The sequence below is a fragment of the Lepidochelys kempii genome, chromosome 1, assembly GCF_965140265.1.
Source record: "Lepidochelys kempii isolate rLepKem1 chromosome 1, rLepKem1.hap2, whole genome shotgun sequence".
Lineage (NCBI taxonomy): Eukaryota > Metazoa > Chordata > Testudines > Cheloniidae > Lepidochelys > Lepidochelys kempii.
In genome coordinates, this window is record NC_133256.1 from 109,857,596 (window position 1) to 109,878,504 (window position 20,909).

Sequence of the window (20,909 nt, forward strand, 5' to 3'; positions counted from 1 at the left end):
GTGATTGTGTAAACTTCACTGCATTCTTATTTAACAAGAACATTCAGTAATTCTTCAAATTAACTCTTTAGAGATTTATGAATGTATGTGTACAATCCTTCTGAGCATTCATTTTGATGGCAGCAAGAGAAGAGCAATGTTGCAAGTGTTAACATTGCATACTTGAAGCAGAAATCTTCTGTGCTGTTTATCAGCTGCTAGTAGACTTATTTGTGGAAGGGAGACAGGTGTTGGAACTAATTAATCTGCCTCTCTCCATGTCACAGGGTTATGCGGCAGAGATGGAGAACCCTTTAATGATGCATCTCGTTTCACCAGGGCTCCTAAATAAGAAGGATATTTTGTTTGGGAATATGGAAGAAATTTATCATTTTCATAACAGGTTAGTGTTTGTGTTCAATCAAAAAAGCCTTGAGTGGATGGGTAAAGGGTAAGAGAATGAATGTTTTCAGTTGTATGTTATACCATTTTACATAGTACTGCTTGGGGGAGGGAGGGGTCTCGTAGTTTTTTTTAATCATATTAAAGGACCCTGATGATCCTTCCTCAGTATCTGATGGATTTAAATCCATATTGCATAGGAGAAAGAAGGCAAAGTACCTAAGGGAGACAAGGAAACTTGCATAGAGTTGTGTGAAGCTATCTAATATCTGCAAAAAGCATAAAACAACCAATGTTTTTCTGTGTGCAGTCTGTCCTTTCACTCACTCAATTAATGGAGGAAGTTAAACAGTTTCAAATACAAAAAGAAAAGGAGTACTTGTGGCACCTTAAAGACTAACCAGTTTATTTGATCATAAGCTTTCGTGAGCTACAGCCGATGAAGTGAGCTGTAGCTCACGAAAGCTTATGCTCAAATAAATTGGTTAGTCTCTAAGGTGCCACAAGTACTCCTTTTCTTTTTGCGAATACAGACTAACACGGCTGCTACTCCTGAAAAGTTTCAAATACAGTATTATAGAAACTGTCTTACAACCATTACAAAGTTACTGTCGTCACTCCATAATAACATGACCGATCCCTGAATATGGGGCGGGGAGTTTCCTGCCACTAAGTATTAACTTCTTGCGTCAGCCACTAACCATTTTGTCCCACCCTTGTTACTCTTCTGTCTGGTGATGGCTGCTGAATTTACAAACTGTTATGTAAGTTGACCTTTCACAGGAGTTTGAATTAATGGTTACTGTTTAGCAGATCTTCCTCCCCTTGGGCAGAATTGGAATGGATAGGAAAGATAAAAGTATAATTTCAAAAAGTTAAGTATAAAAGACAATTGTTACATTCCTTATACCATCATGTAGGATTTGGGGAACAATTTTTAAGGGAAAATTGCCAACGTGTGATGCAGTTAGATTTTTTTTAAGTTAAAAGTAGTTTTACATACTGTACTTGCCCGTGGGCCAGTGTATGTGGTTTTACAGTCACATTTTTCTATTTCTTTAAATGTTTTTCTCACTCTTTTTGGGTGAAAAGCCCACACAAATAAAATGTGAAACTATCTAGAGGAAATAGCGCAAAATACTTCCAGATGCACGAAGTAAACAAACAGGAAAACATTTTTCTCCAATCCTGTTCAGTTATAGTAATCTTCTGCACCATTTCTAACAAGAAGAGGTTAAACAAAAGATTCAGAAATGTAATTTTTTAATTGGTGTCCCTTTCAAATAATGATTTCGGTGGGTGTGTTTAGTTTTTTAGTACAGGTTGAACCTCTCTAGTTTGGCACCCTGGCACCTGACTGGTACTGAACCAGAGAATTTGCTGAACCACGGGAGGTCAAGGCAGAGTGCCAGCAGGTCTCTATAGGTGGGAGAAGTAGGACTGTGGGGGTGCTGCAGCACCCCCAGGCTTTGTGCCCAGCATGGCCCCCTGCCTGATGGCCCCGCTGCCACCTAGGGTCCTGGATGCCAGCCCCCTGCCTGGGGGCTCAAATGGCTGTCCCAGCCACTGGCCCCAGGTTCTCCCCCTCCCTCCTGGAGCTTGAACGCTGTGAATCAGCTGTTCGCAGTGCTCCGGAAGTGCTGGGAGGGAGGAAGAGGAGATGGAAAGCGCAGCACGGGGGGAGGGAAACAGAAGGGGTGCTTTTCGCCAGTGGATGCTCCACACACACTAATTTTTCCCTGGGGGGTGCTCCAGCCCCAGAGCTCCCACGGAGTTGGCACCTATGCTGGACCCGGATGTTGCCAGACCAGGGAGTGCTGGAATAGAGAGGTTAAACCTGTACAATGTTACAGCTCTGATGTTTCTTAAAGTTTAGAAAATGAATTCTATGGAAAAAGTCTAAGGAAGTCTAAGTTATTACAACTGTTTTTTATTTAGGATATTTTGTCATATGACCTAACAAAGTTATCTTCTTTGTAGAATATTCTTGAAAGAACTAGAAAATTACATAGAATACCCAGAGCTGGTGGGAAGGTGTTTTCTGGAAAGGGTATGTATCATATACAGTGTATTTTACTGCATGTTCTTGTCTCACCCAGTGCTGATGACTGCTTGAATTAGAAGCCCAACATACTAGTTATAGACCAATGTATTACTACAAAAGATGTGGGAGATTTTCACATGGCCATTGTTATTAAATCCTTTTCATTTTAATTTGAGTGAGTAGCAGAGGAACCAAAAGGGTAGACATTAATTTGATTTATTTTATTTTCAGATGGGGGTGGGGGGTGGGTAGGAGGAATTGTTTACTCTTGAATCAGTTCCCTTTTTTTCCATCAGCTCCTAATGAACCACAGGTATGGTGAAAAGTAAAGTAGAGTTTTATTAAGCTCATGGTTAAAAAAAACACATTGAAGATGAGTTCAGGATCAAGTCAGTAAAAATGACTGACTTGTTAGATCAGGTCTCTTCTGTGTAGAAAAATTAGCTTTTTTCAGTTTCCTAAGGAACACATCTCAACATAATACATTGTAACCTTCAGTCATTGCACTAAATTAATACTTTGTACTTAAACTAATTAGTTTGAGATTAAATACAAATGAACCCCATATTATTGTACTTGAAGCATTCCTTTATGGCATCTAGATACAACAGTGAAGCGTGCATTAAAAGTATTGAAATAGATATAAATCTCTTGATACTCATCTCCACTGAAGTTTTGGAAATTCCTAGGAAGAAACCTCACTCCTTTAAGGGTCACGTCACACAAGCATGGTGTACCTAGATGGTCACAGGAACAATGTATCTGTTACCCTTACTGATTTTTCCCTCTGATAAATCAACACAGTCACGCCAGTAGTTGCACCCTAACCTAAACTTCCCTCTACTTACTACAGATTACCGCACAGGTGGAGGTGATGTTTAGTTACCTAGCGCATTATCTAAAGGAATAGGAAAATGTAAAGGTGACTAATTTAGCTTTCACTGTTGGAATCAATAACAGAAGTTTGGATGAAATGAAAAGGAATTCCTTGTGGTCTTTTAATTCCATTTATCATTCTGGAACTGAGACTGTGATGATACTCCCTCGGAGGGAAGTCATAGGGCCAAATTCAGGCCTTGTAAATGTAACCCTCTGAGGTCTGGCTGCAGCCTTCTCCATTTTCTGTTCAGCGTTCTTGGTTCACCTATAAGGGCACCACTCAAGGAAACCCCTCATAGTAAAGAGAACATAAATGGGCTTCAGATGCAGTAGTCAATGAGCCAGTCCGCTAGAGGCCCATTGCGGTATTTCATGAGCATTCCCCTCTAAAGGGGGACATAAAAATAGGTGCAATGCCATTGTAATTTACTGAGTGTACCTGTTCATGCCAAGACTAAAATTGGGCCATTGTTTGCTGCAGCCATTAATACTTTATAATGCATTTGTGAGGGTTTTTTACAATACTGTTTTTCTTTGTAAATAAGGACAAATATCCATTTTTAAAATCGATGCAAATTCTTCAATTCAGAGGTTAGAATTGAATGACCCATTAACTGTTCCGCTGAATGAGCCAACATACCCTTTAAAGCATTCAAATGTTAGCTAACCGAGTGAACCATGTGGATGAATATTTTCAACACTATTATAGTTTATAAATGTGACTTGAAGCAGTTGTTTAACACCAGCGTTGGCTCCTAAAATCGTGGGCTAGACTCCATAAGTGTTGCTTTAAAAAAAAATGAATAGGTTTGCTTGATTTAAAAACTAGCTTCTTCCCAAAGTTAAACTCAAACATGATATTCAAGATGCTTGCCACAAAGAAACTGGGCTTGGGATGAACTCAGCAAGGAAATTGAGCTATCTTCACAGAGGAAATAGAAAAGAAACAGAAAATAGAGTAGAGCTGGATAAATACTACTACTATAAAAAAAAAACCCTAATCGCAAATATTCATTAAAATAAAAACTTGCATTTGCTTTCCTAATATTCACAATCTGTAGCACTTTTGGTCAGAAAATGAAACTCACTACTCTGCAGAGGGCCAGCATAAAGCCTATGTAACATGTAAGCCCCATTTAAACTCCTGTGTAGAGGGCTGAAGAAGAACTTATGTATTGCATAAGCTTTGTCTTGGCCCTCTGTACAGGGGCAAATTTGATCCAGAAGACGATAGGTTTATAAATACCTATGTGAATATAGCACAAATGTTTCTCTACTTTAAAAAGTTTGAGTCATACAGTCAGGGAGCAGAAATAATACCACATGGCTTACATGATAACAAAAAGTAAAACCCTTGAAGACATTGAATAATGCACAACCAGATGGGTGATATGTTAGTGCAAAGTGTTTGAACACTTTGCAATAATGAACAAATTCATCAAATTCAAATCTGTACACAGATAGCTCACAAACAGAAAAACTGCAAAAGTATTTGAATAAATTATGTGCTACAGAGACTTTGCCCCACTCCACAAGAGAATACCACATGATTCTATTGATGGTAGTAGCACTTACCATTTCTGAATAGATAGCAAAGGTTTGTTATGGATTAGCCATCAGCAACATTTACCACCTGGATGCAGCTGGTGACATAGCAACCTACCACTAAAGAGCACCTCTCTTTATTTTATTACTGTTCACTTAGAGTTACGGTTACTATTATAATGCTATATAGACTTATTTCTTTTTCAGATATTAGTTTAAATAAGGGATTTATATATATGGCTTGTATTTATTTAACAGACATTTAATGTTAAACTGAAGCAAGAATTAACAAGAAAATGTTCTCTTGAAATTCTGCAATACAATGTGCAAATTAATATCCTTTAAAATGATAGTGAATATTTTAACAATATTTTTTGCCAATAAGGTTCCAGGGAATTATACTGTTGTTTGTCCTGGTTTTTCTTAGTCTCATAAGCAGGCATTCCTAAGAATTTTAAGTAAAAGTTCAGTACTCGAATTCACAACAACCTTTTCCCCCAAATTCAGATGGAAGATTTCCAGATTTATGAAAAATACTGTCAAAATAAGCCCCGATCTGAAAGCTTATGGAGGCAGTTTTCAGACTCTGCATTTTTTCAGGTATACTTATTTGTCTCTTCAAAATATTTGTATTTGTAAATTGATATATTTTCTCAATGTTTCTAAGGCTGAAAGAAGAAAGACTTTATTAATGAAGTGCTAAATTCATTTTAGGAATGTCAGAGGAAACTTGATCACAAGCTGAGTTTGGATTCCTACTTACTGAAACCTGTTCAGAGAATAACCAAATATCAGTTACTGCTGAAGGTAGGGGATACAGAGTGGTATTCATGCTTATGCTTTTGAAAGTTTCACATTTTTTAAAATTACATTATTTTGTAATTGTGTGTCACTACTTGTCTCATGCTACCCAGAGAAAAGCCTAAAAGACATTAGAAATAAGAACATACTTGCACTTTCAAGTCATGAAGGCTGATGGACAGATCCCAGTCTGCCATCTTCTTGTTCCCTTCTCTCGTTTTTCTGATTCTAAAAGCAGGAAGTGGGCAAACTAGTGTTTCTGTCTATAGGCTTTGCTTAACAGTTGTTTTTGCCTTTATTCTCCCTCTGGGTAGACAGGAGGAGGACTAGGACAAATAAACTTGTAAGGAATACTTCCCATTTGCTTAAAACTTGTGACCATTGGAGGAATTTGCACCATGGCCTCCAAAATGTGCTCAGAAAAATGCCTCTGTAGTTAAATGGAAACTCTGCAAGATAATGCAGAGGGATACATTTCAGGTATCAAATACTTTTTAATTGACACCCACTGTATGTTTTTAGAAAATACATGATAATGTTGAATTTTATGGTTTTATATTAGAAGCCTGAAATTTTTGAAAATGCTACACCAAATTTCCAAACATTTAAGACATGTCTGATTTTTCCATCATAAATTATTTAATGGACATTCAAAACATAACCTTTTCCATGCATGTAGATTACTTGTTTTAACAAATACTTCGCACACAAGCAAGTTAAGATTCCAAAATTAGCTTTTAAAATTATAGTACACTAATTTATTTTAAAATAACATTGGATCAAATTTGCCCTGGTCACAAATCCATTGAAGTTTATCGAGCTATAACAGGGATGAATTTTGCTGACTATGTTTAAATATGAAGAGTGGAATAATCGAGTGATTTCAGAAGTCCCTCTTAAAATATTCTTAGTTCCTGCAATTTGACCTGCCTGAGTGAACCCTAATTCCTTTGTGATCTCCACCTGAAGTTAGTGGAGCTCCCCATTGGCTACATGGATCAAACTGCAGGACTGGTGCCATAGAACTGAAAAGAGCATCTTCACTTCGATTGAAAAGTCTTTGGTGAAGGACTGCCTCTTTGTTATGTTTTTGGGCAGTGCCTAGCACAATGGGGCTTCAATCCGTGACCAGGACTCCAGGCCGCAATATAAATAATAACAGCAGCTTAAAATGAGCATGACCTATACTTCAGTTTTAGAGCTAGGTAACAACAGATAGATTTTCCACAAAAATTTATACCAATTTTTCCACCATTTTAATAGTAACTGTTTGCAAGATTGGGCTGCATAAGCCTTATTTACAGATATTTACCCAATTTATAATTTACTAATGTTTGTAAAGTGCTCTGTGTGTGAATTGTTAAGTCCTGTTAGTGGTAGAGGTGAGAAGTAGAATTTAGAACCTTCTGACTCCCAGACTTATATTTAATCCACTGGTTTTTAGAGATTCCCACCTTCTTCTCCTCGGGCTTTTTTCAAATGTGGCAAGTGGGAATTTTTGGTTGAAAATGTCACAAAGGACCAGATTTTTGGTTTTTGTTTTTTTACACAAAATTTAATCAGATAATTTTGAAAATTTGTCTGAAATTCAGTGTTGAAAGTACACTCATCTTGAGTATTAATAGTTATCTATTTACAAAACTGAATGAGCATCACGTCATTGTTTTTTCCACAGGAAATGCTGAAATACAGTAAAAACTGTGAAGGAGCTGAAGATCTGCAGGAGGCATTAACTTCTATACTCGGTATTCTCAAAGCAGTCAATGATTCCATGCACCAGATTGCTATTACCGGCTATGATGTAAGTGACAGCATTTTTTAATTATTTTTATACAGATACAAAAAGAAATGAGGTGTGTGTATAATAATGCAAATAGGATTGTGCAACTGTTTCCTTTTAACTAATATCTGAACTGTGTTGTCAAAAATATGGGAAAATGAATTTCTTACATATTTCTCACCAATCTCATTATTAATACATACTTTTAACATGTTTTATTACAAGTCCAAATCCCACTTTGCAGATCCCAATTTTCCTCTTTAAATTTTCCTCTTCAAATACATACGAAGTGAGGTATAAAGTCTGTTTTATTCAGCAGTGTACCTCAGAAAGAAGAGAATAAGAATTGTCATGTCAGTTGTCCATTTCTAGTGTTGCACACTGCCTGACACTAGACAGTGCCACATGTTTCAGAAGAAGACATTGTTAACCCATGTGTAATACTTCATCCTTGGAGGGAAATTTCCTCTAGAGATGAACTGATGGGGAAGTTGTGTTGTAAAACCAACCCCAGTAATGATAGCATCCTGTATCTTGGAAAGCAGTGACTCGGGAAAAGATTTGGGGGTCATGGTGGATAATCATGAACATGAGCTCCCCAGGTGACTCTGTGGCCAAAACAGCTAATGCGATCCTAGGCTGCATAAACAGGGGAATCTTGAGTAGGAGTAGAGAGATTATTTCACCTCTGTACTTGGCACTGGTGTGACCACTCTGAAATACTGTGTCCAGTTCTGGTGTCCACTATTCAAGGAGGATGTTGATAAATTGGAGATGGTTCAGAGAAGAGCCATGAGAATGATTAAAGGATTAGAAGACATGCCTTATAGTAATAGACTCAAAGAGCTCAATCTATTTGTTTTAATAAAGAGAAGGTTAAAGAGTGAACTGGTTACAGTCCATAAGTACCTATTTGGGGAACATATATTTAATAATTGGCTCTTCAGTCTATCAGAGAGAGGTATAATACAATCCAATAGCTGGTATTTGAAGCTAGGCAAATTAAGACTGGAAAACAGGTGTAAATTTTTAACAGTGAGGATACTGAAACATTGGAACAATTTACCAAGTGTCATGGTGGGTTCTCCATCACGGACAAGTTTTAAATCAAGATTGGATGTTTTTCTAAAAGATTTGCTCTAGGAATTATTTGGGGGAAGTTCTGTGGCCTGCATTATACAAGAGGTCAGACTAGATGATCACAATGGTTCCTTCTTGCCTTAGAATCTATGATTCTGGAGGGTTCCCATTGATTTCAATAGGGTCAGGATTTCACCCCCAAGTTCCATTTTGTCTGAACCATCAAAATAAAAAGGTTCAGATAAGACTTTTTTTGTCTTTGGCTAATCTCACATCATTCTCTATCATATTTCTCTTCGGTATTTGATGTGTTGTTGGATATGTATAATGTTATGTGTGATTTGTTGATATGAATGTACACGTAATGGTGGATTCCTCATCCTTTCTTTGCTGAGAATGGTTAAACTCTAAATAAGAAACAGCATTGCTGCTCTGGTATGCTGCTTTTGTTCTCTTTAGGCTAATTTGGACCACCTTGCATCACATAACTTTGTGTAAATTCTTCCACTTTCAAGATTAATAAACAAACAAATTATGTATAAAGGATCAATGTCAACCATTTTTATTATTTAAAAAAAACATTTAGATAACCTTTTTTCAAATATATATATTTTATTTCACACACACACACACACACACTACAAGGGATTTTCTGCTCTCCTATCTAACGCTATCAGACATTCTTGGGTCCACCCTCCCTTACTGATCGTGGGAGTTTCTGGCAACAACAACAGTATTGCCAGAACAACGTTTTTGGATGGAAATGTGTTTTCAAGTTGATAGTGTCTCTTCAAAATGTAAACAATTTCACTGTTCTTGTTTCAGGGAAACCTGAATGAACTAGGCAAGCTTTTAATGCAAGGATCCTTCAGTGTATGGACTGATCATAAAAAGGGCCACTCAAAAGTGAAGGATTTGGCACGTTTCAAGCCAATGCAAAGGCACCTGTTCCTCCATGAGAAGGCAGTGTTGTTCTGTAAAAAGAGAGAAGAAAATGGAGAGGGATATGAAAAAGCACCTTCCTACAGTTATAAGCATTCCTTAAACGTAAGATATTTAGCAATCATATTAAGAATAAGACAAAAGTAGTACCTTAGTCTTTGAGCTGCTTTAATACAGTATATTACATTCACCCACTGAAGACATTTTATACCTATAACTTTATTTGTAAACACACTATGTGCCCAATATAGTTTATCTTAAACTCCTTAACAATTTTTTGCAGTATGGAATTTGCACTTTGAAGCAAGTCTGGCCAATATTATTATCATTTCTGCCTTTTATGCTATTTACCGTGTCTTTCCTGTCATCCCCATCTCTCCATAGCTTCCCTTTTTTAACTCCAATATCTTCTGTTTTGAGATTACAAAACCATATTAGCCTAATGTAGTCCAGATTGTGATCCCCTTACCCATATTAAATTGGTAATTGGGACTGCTGGGGGAATAAGGTCATCCAAAATGTAAGGGTGTCCAAATCTGGCCCTTAAATATGAGATAAATTATGGGTCTGCCGTGATTAATTTACAGAAACCCCCCTTTCATCCTGGCACATCGGTGACAGCTGAGAGTAAAGCCCTAAATCTCTCCTGCTTCAGCTGCATAATGCCCGGGTTGTACATGATCAATATATTCTTTTGTCTTGAGTGCAAAACCTCAGATCAGTGCTGAAAAGATTACTCTGCTGAATAAGTTTAAACGGTTCAGTGTATTGGGATAAAAGGAGATGACTAATGGGCTTCTGTTACCATTATTTTAATTGATATTAAGCATGTCAACTTCAGTTTGTTGTGTTTGCCAGATGACAGCTGTTGGAATAACAGAGAACGCTAAAGGTGACTCAAAGAAATTTGAAATCTGGTATAATGCGAGGGAAGAAGTTTACATCATTCAGGTAATGGTGCTTCTCTTCAGTTTAAATGAACTCATTGGCTTTTATTTCTGTTTTATGTACGAATCATTTTTAATTTCTGAGCCATGCACTTACACAGAATAAATGGTGAGGTGCTTTCTATACCTACTGTATGTTTGGAAGTATTGCTCCTATTCACAGAAATTATTATTTCAGTCTTAGAAATGTCACTTGGACAAGGAGCCTAAGTAGAGACTTGCAGCAAGTCTTGTGTAGCCTGAAGAGGATTAAAACCTGTGAGACTCTTTTCTGGTTTGGGTATGAACCAGTAATGCTTTCCAACGTCCAATAAGAGAAGTAAATGGAGCCTATATACATCACTATACAATCCAGATTCACAAAAAAAGTGCCTGGTGAAGCATTTTTCATGTTCATGCATAAAGGTCTGTGAATGTGTGTAAGGTTCATGAAACCAGATCCTCAATATGTGCAAATCACTACTTAGTTGAAGTCAATGGAGCTACAATAGTTTACACCAGCTGAGGGTTTGGCCCACTGACCGTAATAGGAGCCATTCAGCAGAAAGACAGGAAAGAGAAAGACAGAAAAATATAATTCTTAGTTTCTCTCTTCTTCTGTTAAATTATGGAAGTAAATCAACACTATAAAGCTTTTTGGGACACAATATGTAAGATGTTACAAGGTGTAATGGGTTTTTACTGTATTACTGTGTACTGGTATAATGAGAGGAGACTAGAACCCACACACACAGGTGAATGCAGAATGTACTTTAAACAGAAGAGGCACTCCTTCTTTTAAAAAAAAAAAAAAAAAGAGAGAGAGAGAAAATAAGCGTTGTCTCATTTGATAACCTACTAATCTACAGCTTGCAACTCAATCGTTTTGTGACACAGTTCCGATGTCATTGACCGAAAAGTGGAGTAAAACTGTGTGAATTTATTCCCTGATCCTGCAAGAACTTACAAATGTGCTTAACTTTACACACCTGAGCTACCCATTGACTTCAGTGACACTGCTCAGGCATGTAAAAGTCAGCATGTGTGTGTGTGCAAAATCCAGGCCTTTATGATGAAAAATATAAGATTCCCAACATTTCACAAAAACAATTAGCATTAAAAAAAAAAAGTCTTGTTAATTTTCTCATTAGAGAAATGAAGTTTCTATGACCGTGACAAAAGCTCCAGTCCCCGCCCCCCAGCTAAAAACTTAAAATAACTCCCCTTCCCCCAAGACCCTGAGAGAAAGTTCTGTTTATCTTTTCTTTAGGGCTCTTCCTAGGTGTGTTTTTGCATGCACTGTTTAGTGAAACTAACTTTCAATATTTGATCACTGGTTTCTTTTTTGTGATAGGCACCAACCCCTGAAATTAAAGCTACCTGGGTAAATGAAATTAGAAAAGTGTTAACTAGCCAACTGCAGGCATGCAGAGGTAAAACATTCTCTTTATCTTTTTCCTTCTCCATTCTACACAGTGCAGTTTTGTACTGGAAACCCCATTCTATACATCTGGTTTGTAAGAAAATTCTGAATAGAAAGGCTCCAAGTTCAAATAGAAAGGCTCCAAGTTCAAATAAGTTATTTTGATAGGTATTTTTCTTCCTTGCAGAAGCTAGTCAGCACAGAACACTAGAACAGACACACAGTTTACCTGTACCTGCCTCAACTTGTACAAGGTAAGTAAATACGTCGTCGAATCAATTTGGTGGCCTAAGACCTAGCAGATAGTTACAAAATACATTAGGCTTACCGGTGAGGTTCATCTGTAGTTCTTTTGTCCACTTGGCCTCCTACTATACATTTTACTTCTTAATTTTTCTTTGGTGCTGCTGCTTTTCTACCACTGTAGAAGTACAGACATGGGGTTTAAATAGCTTTTGAACTTTTACATATTGTTTTAAATGAAGAGCTAATAGCAGTGGCATGAACTAGAAAATAGCTCAGTCTAGTACACCTATACGTGCCAAAGCAGACCAGGTTGCGTGCGCCCAGAATATAGCATTATTTATTATATATTATTGTAAAAATTTGTATATTAAACTCCAAGAAACAAAGAAAAAAGTGCTATTCATCTTTGATTTGGACACAGCAGTGAAATGACAACTAACATGTGGATTTTAAACAGCAGGCCACAACTTTTATTACACTGACACAGAGGGGGGGCACTACCCACCCATCACCCACGCTATCATTCACGAGGCATTTAATTGGTTTTAGTGCAGGGTTTACGGGCTCTACCATATAACCCATAACTCAGTCTTGGGATGCATCAGGAGAGGTATTCCCAGTATGGATAAGGAGGTTTTAGTACCGTTATACAAGGCACTGGTGAGACCTCATCTGGAATACTGTGTGCAGTTCTAGTCTCCCATGTTTAAGAAGGATGAATTCAAACTGGAACAGGTACAGAGAAGGGCTACTAGTATGATCCGAGGAATGGAAAACTTGTCTTATGAAAGGAGACTCAAGGAGCTTGGCTTGTTTAGCCTAACTAAAAGAAGGCTGAGGGGAGATATGATTCCTCTCTATAAATATATCAGAGGGATAAAGACTGGAGAGGGAGAGGAATTATTTAAGCTCAGTACCAACGTGGACACAAGAACAAATGGATATAAACTGGCCACCAGGAAGTTCAGACTTGAAATTAGAAGAAGGTTTCTAACCATCAGAGGAGTGAAGTTTTGGAATAGCCTTCCAAGGGAAGCAGTGGGGGCAACAGATCTATCTGGCTTTAAGATTAAACTCGATAAGTTTATGGAGGAGATGGTATGATGGAATAACATGGTTTTGGTAGTTAAATATTCATGGTAAATACGCCCAATGGCCTGTGATGCGATATTAGATGGGGTGGGATCCGAGTTACACAGGAAAGAATTTTCTGTAGTATCTGGTGAATCTTGCCCATATGCTCAGGGTTTAGCTGATCGCCATATTTGGGGTCGGGAAGGAATTTTCCTCCAGGGCAGATTGGAAGAGGCCCTGGAGGTTTTTCGCCTTCCTCTGTAGCATGGGGCACGGGTCACTTGCTGGAGGATTCTCTGCTCCTTAAAATCTTTAAACCACAATTTGAGGACTTCAATAGCTCAGACATAAGTGAGAGGTTTTTCACAGGAGTGGTGGGTGAAATTCTGTGGCCTGCGTTGTGCAGGAGGTCAGACTAGATGATCATAATGGTCCCTTCTGACCAAAATATCTATGAATTAGTGACAGGCTCTCTTCAGCCTACTCCCCAGGACTCAGCTCGCTCTGAGTCCTACCCCTTTCCCCTCTGCAAGTGGAACAGAGGGGGCAGAAAGATGGGGACCTTGGCCCACAAGGAAAATGTGCCAGATATACAGGGTTCTAGAGACAGCCCTCTCCTCCCCACTCTGGAATCTAACATTGAGATGGGAACCCCTTCTGGCTCCACAACTCCATTTGTGTTTCCTCCTTCATCACTTGCCTGTCTGCCCAGTGGAGTCAGCTAGCAAGCTGACTCCTCTCCATCATTCTTAGCAGACGGGATGTTCAGGGCTCTGCTAAGGCAGAGATCACCAGATTAGGGGCATGTGGGGGAGGAGTCCTGAATCCTTTCTCAGCCACAGCAGCAACCGTAACACACACGGCTGCAATTATTGGGTGACAGTCCCCATCCTAGCTTTCCAGGGAGCAGAAGCTGTGGTCCATGCACAGTCTTCAGCATGCATGTCTGCAGGAAGGAGTAAAAGCAGCCTTGTGGCCTGCAGAAGGGACAGATATCTGCCATCCCTGTTCAGACTTAGAACTACAGGAGGTTTATTGTCTTAATTTTCTTCTGATAAACAGTCCTTCAAGGAATCAGGGAAGAACGGTCAAACTAGAAGAGAGAAAAACTGATCCCACAAGTCCAGAAGGTTGTGTCACCTCAGTAGCACCAAAGTACCCTGAGAAAGGCAAAGGTGAGTCTCAGTTACAGTTAAATTATCCATGGACGTATAGTACCTTACCAAGGGGGAATGGAGAGTGTCCAATGTAAAGCGAGAGCTAGGAGTATGCTTTTGGGGGTTTTTTGTTGCAGGGCCAGCATTGTAGATAGACCCTGCAGATTTGATTTGTTTCCCAGATTTCTCTTTTACAGGACAAATGTCTTGATACTACCTCAAAACTCTCTTAAAACCCTGCCGAGAGTGTTCTGATGAAGAGCCCTTTATTCCTCTGTGATTTGGTTCCCATCACTGAGTTCAGCTGCTAGACCACTTTTAAATGTAAAGGTCTGCACAGAGGTGATAAACTGTTGCTTGGATTCTTTTGCAATGCATGAACTTCCTGTCTTTTATTTCTCCCTCAAAATGCTAGTTCCCTGGCATAGTGTTGGATGATTTTGCCTTGACCTTTTCATGTGTCTCTCCCCTTTCTTTCTTTCCATCTCTTTCTTCATTTGTAGATGATACAGTAATTAGTTCTACCTCAGAATGCTCTGCACTTTCAAAAAAGCGCTTTACACTTCAGGGCTTTACTAACCTGAAAAGTCAGAAAGGTAATTTTTTAACAAGCTAGATCCTGTTTTCCAAGCAAGGCTGTAGTTGGTCTATCGTGGGTGTGTTTCTGTGTGAATATATACACACAGATAGGGATATATTGCTTAGTTCCTCTCCTAAGTTTAAGTTGTTTTTTGCTATCATAGACCCTGGCCAAAGGGCCCTGAGGTAGAAAGTCCACTGTGGGAGGTAGACCGTACCAAGAGCCTATAATCTACATTGCACTTGGTGATGGGGTGTTTTAGGGCATGGTGCTAGCCAGGACGGTGGAGTGGTCAGAGTGACATGGGGGGAGTGCTGAATCCAGTTTATGTACACATCAGTTCCCTCCATGGAGTCCCCAGAAAGAGTTTAAGCTGCTCATCTCCAGTGGGAACACTGAAGGAGGGTAGCAGTGGAAACCTCCTTTGCCTACCCTCAGAGTGAATGAGCAGCACCATGCTCCACCTTCAGTGAATCTGATCTGGTTGTTATAACCAGTAGGGAACCAATGTTTTGTTAGAAGCGTTTTCTTCTTAACTTCTTATTAATCAAATTTGCTGTACTTAATGCAAGGCTGTGCAAAGGGTGTTGCTATTTTCAAGGATATAAGGAAATAAGAATTCAGTTCTTTTCAAAAGAGGTCTTCAGTTTTTGCTTCCTGCTGCCAAATAAATGCATTTGTAGAATTGTAAAGTCCTTCTTGCTTTGATTGACTCCCTTTAAATAGTCTGCATTGCACTAATATGACGACAAATAGTAGAACACATGATTTTCAAGCACCCTCTTAACATGTCTTTTTAAACCCTGATTACCTTTGAGTTCTTTCTGGAGACTGTATCAGCATAGTATGTCTAAAGCACATATAAGGTAAGCACTAATATTCCATGCTTGCCTTGACAGAAACTCCATCTCCTACTGCTAAAAACCAGACATTGCCAATGATCCTTCTGACAGGACCAGGTACTGATGTAGAATTAGTTTTGCCAAAATAAAATGATCATGTTCATATAATGTTTGCACCTAAAATGCAGATTAACTGTATTCTGTTGATTTACAGTTTTTAGAAAAAAAATCATATATTTGTATCCTTAATTGTAAAAATGTCTTGCCAATTTAGCACATAATGGATGTAAAAAATTAATTCCTTTTGTTATAATCAATCAATGGCAACTAAAATAAATTAGATTAATCAGGAACCATTTACTATATTCCAGTGTAAACTCAAAGGTACTTAGCATGCAATCTACCTATTCTGTTTTTTCCGGTTCTTCAATATCTCTCTTCTGTGTTTTTTGCCTATTCATCCTACTGCAGCTTCTCCTACCAGCCCTGACAAAAAAGCTAAACGACATGAAGTAAAGAGTGATCCAACTCCTTTTGGTTTAAGAGGTAGAGTGATGATATCACCTTTTGTACTCCACAATAAGCCATAGATGTCTAATGTAATATTAATATCAAATAAGTGTGGGTGTGCATACGACAGTGTGTGCACAACAGTATTGTCATGATACTGGTTCCACACCCTTCTTGTACTCTCAGGCAATATTTCCCCTACAGCCACACTCTTCTTCCAAACCCCACTTTCCAAGGTTTCTTCAACCTTTGTCTTTAACCATGCCGCCTGTGAAAGCCCAGCTGGTGTTGCAGGCTTTTGGGTGTGGCATTATCCAACAGCATTCACTTTGCCTATACTGTGGGGTGTTCAATGCACTCTGACTGTGTACGCCACCTCTATGCATGTGGAATCTGAAGGTCTGTGACATCTGAGCTCTGTAGGAAACCAGCCAAACCTGCTAGACTTCCCAGCTAATATGAAAGGTCTGGACTTCGAGGATATTACAAAGAAGAAAAGTTTTGCTCAGGAGTCTTTGCAAGGAAATGGGAACTCTAAGAGGGGGGTTCCCTGAGAAGATGCAGGGAGAGGTGCAGACAATCCTGTGGGAGTCTGTTGCAGAGTCAGAAGGGAAAATGGATGTCCAGTCCAGTACCTTATGCTCTGTAGAACTCTATCTGGGTTTGGAGAGAAAATGATTTTGTCCTGGTGGCTCAGATAATCCAAACCCAGTTCACGTGACAGCTTCTGCTTTTTGATGAAAAAGAAACGTTTAATTCATATATTTGGGTGTGAGTTAGATCCTACAGCCATGTTTTTAGAAAGCATGTACCTTAGAAAACACTCAGACAATGATACTGTTATATCATTGAGATTCTCTGTCCTATGAAGAAATTAAGTTTGTTCATTTCCATTTGTACCATTATAATACAAGCTGCATACCCTGAGCTCCCAACAAAGATTTCATATACAATCCTTGAATAGACTGTTGATTTGAGAAAGAAAATAACCAAGAAACTAAATTAAATTTAAAACGTCCTGCCATCCCCCCCTGTCGCGCACCTCTGTCCCCATTTTTTCCTTTCCACCACTTCGCCTTCCCTCTTCCCACCAAAGCCTTGGGAGGATAGATGGGCTGTGCCACTCAGTTGAAATGACTGGTGTAAAACTGGTGCAAGTTCAATAAAAATCAGGCCCTGTAACTGAATTATATCCTCCTCCTGATTTCCTTGCTAGCAATCTCTTTTCTCATAGGTTCTCTGCCTTTTTCTTTTGCTTCCTTTCTAAGGTTCCTCAGGTAGAAAGTTCTTCGGGGGGAAAAGGGCATTTTTTTTCTCGTTTGGTGTTTTGTCAGCATTGGGCTAGTGCTGCCTGAAAGTAATAGGAAATCACTCTTGGAAATTCTGTGAGCTTTTGTGTTTTTCCCCAACATGGATGCAGAATCACTTTCGACTGTTTCTTATTTTTTAAATTGAATGCTACCCTTCATGAATGGTAATGCTACAGTTATCTGAATTCCCGCAGTGTCTAGCACCCCAGCCAAGATTTGGGGCCCAGTAGCGCTGGGCACTGTATGAACACATGATGAGAAGTAGTCCATGCCCCGCAAAGAATTTAGCATCTAAAACAGACAGGATAGAGTGGGAGAAACAGGATGCAACATATGAGCAGTGATAATTGGCAAACACCAAGTTTAGTCCCCTGTTTTTTTGTGTGTATTTTTTTTTGTTCTGTTTTTATAAATGATAGCCTGGCAGAATTGAGGACCAGGGACAGACAGCAAAATTACTTTCCTCTATTATATTGTGGGTTCTTTTTTTATTTAAAAAGAATGAAAAGGGTTCTAGTTGCATCTCCACAAGCCCAGCAATAAAGGTAACTTTTAAGCTAAAAATGAAATTTGAGTGGAATGAAGCAGGAACTTATTACTCAGTTCTTTCACAGATGCAAGTTCAGTATTAGCATTGGACAGGGCCAAATGGGTCAGTACTTCTAATCTTCTACCAGCAGCCCAGCGCAGGCAAGGTAAAGTATCAGTTCTGGGCCACATGAACCTATGTTTTTGGTGTGCTGTGGATTAGAGATTGGTCTGGCTTTTACTCTGCTAGTACTAGAAGACGTTTTGTAACATGTATCGTCCAGTGGTGCAGGAAATAGAAACTGCCTCACAGATTCCATGGAAAGCAAAAATTCTGGGTTCCCCCCCCCCAAGTATAAGTGATTATTATCGTGCTTTTATATTTAGAGTTGGCTTGGGGAGTGTTCCTCCTGTCATTCTTTTCACTGGGTATTAATGATATAACTGTTTGTCCTGAACAGAAATTTATCATAAAAGACGAATTCTGAAACTTTCCTAATCTGTTTTATCATGATTTGCTTTTATGATTGAGAACCACATGCATATGTTTGTGGTTACTTTGGGTTTTTTTAAGGACCTGCTGACCTCAGTGAAAAGCAACCTTAGTTTGATTTTTATTTGGAACGGCGAGTTGTGCACCCTGGATGTGATTCAGCATTGTAAATAAGTGAAATGGGTTAGCCTGAATTACTCGTCATGGGAAAAATAGTAACACTTTACAATGTGATAAATACGTCTTTGTTCCTGGGGTGGTCACTGCAACAGTTTTAATCATGATGAATTCTCTTAGTATTACTGTGCAGTTTGTCACCCCAGTTTGGCTTTGAACAATAGCAACCTGACCTGATGACAGGTTTCAGAGTAGCAGCCACGTTAGTCTGTATCCACAAAAAGAAAAGGAGGACTTGTGGCACCTTAGAGACTAACCAATTTATTTGAGCATAAGCTTTCGTGAGCTACAGCTCAATTCATCGGATGTGATGCGAGCTGTAGCTCACGAAAGCTTATGCTCAAATAAATTTGTTAGTCTCTAAGGTGCCACAAGTACTCCTCATCAGATCAGCAAAAAGAAAAGGTGCTGAACTCAGTGACTTCAATGGGAATGGCAGGTGCTCAGCAATTTGGAAAATCAGACCACTATTGCCATCTTCTAATTATCCAGTTAAGCTTCTTTGATGATGTCACACCTACCCACCAGCCCTCAGCAACACATGAATTGGAAGTAATTTCTGTTTCTACTGCCTCCCAAGAAAAACAGCCATATACCTATTGTGTGTGTGTGTGTGTATGTAAAAAACAGAGGGACTTTTTCTTTTCTGCTTATTTTCTTTTTAAAAACATTAAGGCCCAAATTCACCACTGCCATAAAATAGCACAACTTCACAGGAATTGTGCCAGCTTATGCCAGCAATGAATTTGGCCCCAAGGGTATAAATATTTCCCCACCTAACATTTTCCTCCTATTTCTACTTGATATGTAAGTAACTATTACAGACTTTGGGTGCTATCCTGGTCTCATTGAAGTCAGTGGGAGTTTTTCTTGTTTCTGGGATATTTTCACAAAGTTGATAACTATAGGCTATTTGTTTCCCCAGGTTGGGCTAAAACATCTCATTCACTTGATGCCTCTGAAGAAAATGATGGTTGGTCTAGTGCTGAGGACCCACTTAATTCATCAGATGCAGAGGAAGAAGAAGGAGAAGGGGGAGGAGAGATGAAGCTGGTAACCAGAAATATTTTCCGACCAATTTAGTGAAATTTGTATCTCTAATTAATATAGTAAAAGTATCTAGTACATGGGAATTTTGCTGGAACTTGCAGCAAAATAAATAAATAAATAAATAACCCCAGGCTTGAAGTCCTTAATCAGGCAAAATTTCAATTTAAGGTTGCACTTGCATAAGTACCTTGTGAAAGTTTTTTGTCATTTGGACTCATAGCATCTGCAGTTGTTTATATTACATACCAAAGAACTGTGAAAAGTAACACAGGTGTCTATTGTTTACTGCCTTAATGAATAATAGTGAGTTAGAAAGCAATATTATCCAATGAAATCACATATATAAATCTCTGGTTCACTGACTGGTTCACCTAAGCTTTTTCTGGACTTTAAATTTAATCTCCTGTTTAGAACCTGAATGAGGGTTGAGGGCGTTTTTTTGGTTTTTTTTAATTCATTGACATAATGAGAGAGGTACAGATGTTTCTCAGGAAGCCATTCAGGCTGTTTATGAGAATACATATATTGACTTCACATTTTGGGTGAATAGCAAGGTTTATTGTCCCTCAAAGTAAATATTCACCTCGGCTTCACTGTAGTTTTAAAAAAAAACAAATTACCCCAGCAGTACAAAAGTCAATATCTGCTTAATATCTATTATTTTTACTGTACAGTTTAATTTGTTTGTTTTTCCTTCTGTGCATTTAGACTCCTGGTAAATACACTGTTGTGACTGATTATGACAAAGGAGGTTCTGAAGATCTTGCAGTGAAAAGTGGAGACCTTGTTCAGCTGATCCGTGAAGGGGAGGACAGACTTTGGTATGGAAAATTGCACGTAGCTGCTTGAAAATGCACACAAGTACCTCATCAATTTTGATGTCATATACTCTGAAGAATTTCTGTGTGTGTATAAAGAGCATATTTTAAAAAATGTAAACAGTTTGACAGTAAAATTCTTTTCTTAGGTATGTGAAGAATCTGAGCACCGGGAAAGAAGGTTTGGTGCCAGCCAACAATTTATTGATGCTCATTGGCAACTCAAAATCAGCTCAGTCTTTAAGCAGCTCTGGTAAGAGAGTAACTGTAAATGTGGCAATGGTCAGTTTAGCTAAACATTTATATAGTGAGCATTTTGAAAG

The 20,909-nt window shown here is 38.6% G+C and overlaps 1 protein-coding gene across 15 annotated transcripts in view; it reads left to right on the forward strand.

Annotated features, from left to right (window-relative positions):
* MCF2L (MCF.2 cell line derived transforming sequence like) overlaps nucleotides 1-20,909 on the forward strand; it is a 266,639-nt gene that overhangs the window by 243,422 nt on the left and 2,308 nt on the right. For 9 of the 15 annotated variants that reach the window (XM_073350166.1, XM_073350176.1, XM_073350250.1 and 6 more), the window contains exons 17-32: nucleotides 267-382; nucleotides 2,362-2,431; nucleotides 5,357-5,449; nucleotides 5,564-5,656; nucleotides 7,326-7,451; nucleotides 9,336-9,557; nucleotides 10,311-10,403; nucleotides 11,733-11,811; nucleotides 11,989-12,055; nucleotides 14,184-14,296; nucleotides 14,782-14,874; nucleotides 15,758-15,817; nucleotides 16,172-16,246; nucleotides 19,644-19,771; nucleotides 20,477-20,589; nucleotides 20,736-20,839. In XM_073350166.1, coding sequence (XP_073206267.1) covers nucleotides 267-382; nucleotides 2,362-2,431; nucleotides 5,357-5,449; nucleotides 5,564-5,656; nucleotides 7,326-7,451; nucleotides 9,336-9,557; nucleotides 10,311-10,403; nucleotides 11,733-11,811; nucleotides 11,989-12,055; nucleotides 14,184-14,296; nucleotides 14,782-14,874; nucleotides 15,758-15,817; nucleotides 16,172-16,246; nucleotides 19,644-19,771; nucleotides 20,477-20,589; nucleotides 20,736-20,839 — 1,645 coding nt within the window. The other 6 variants (XM_073350186.1, XM_073350205.1, XM_073350230.1 and 3 more) reach the window with 6 other exon arrangements.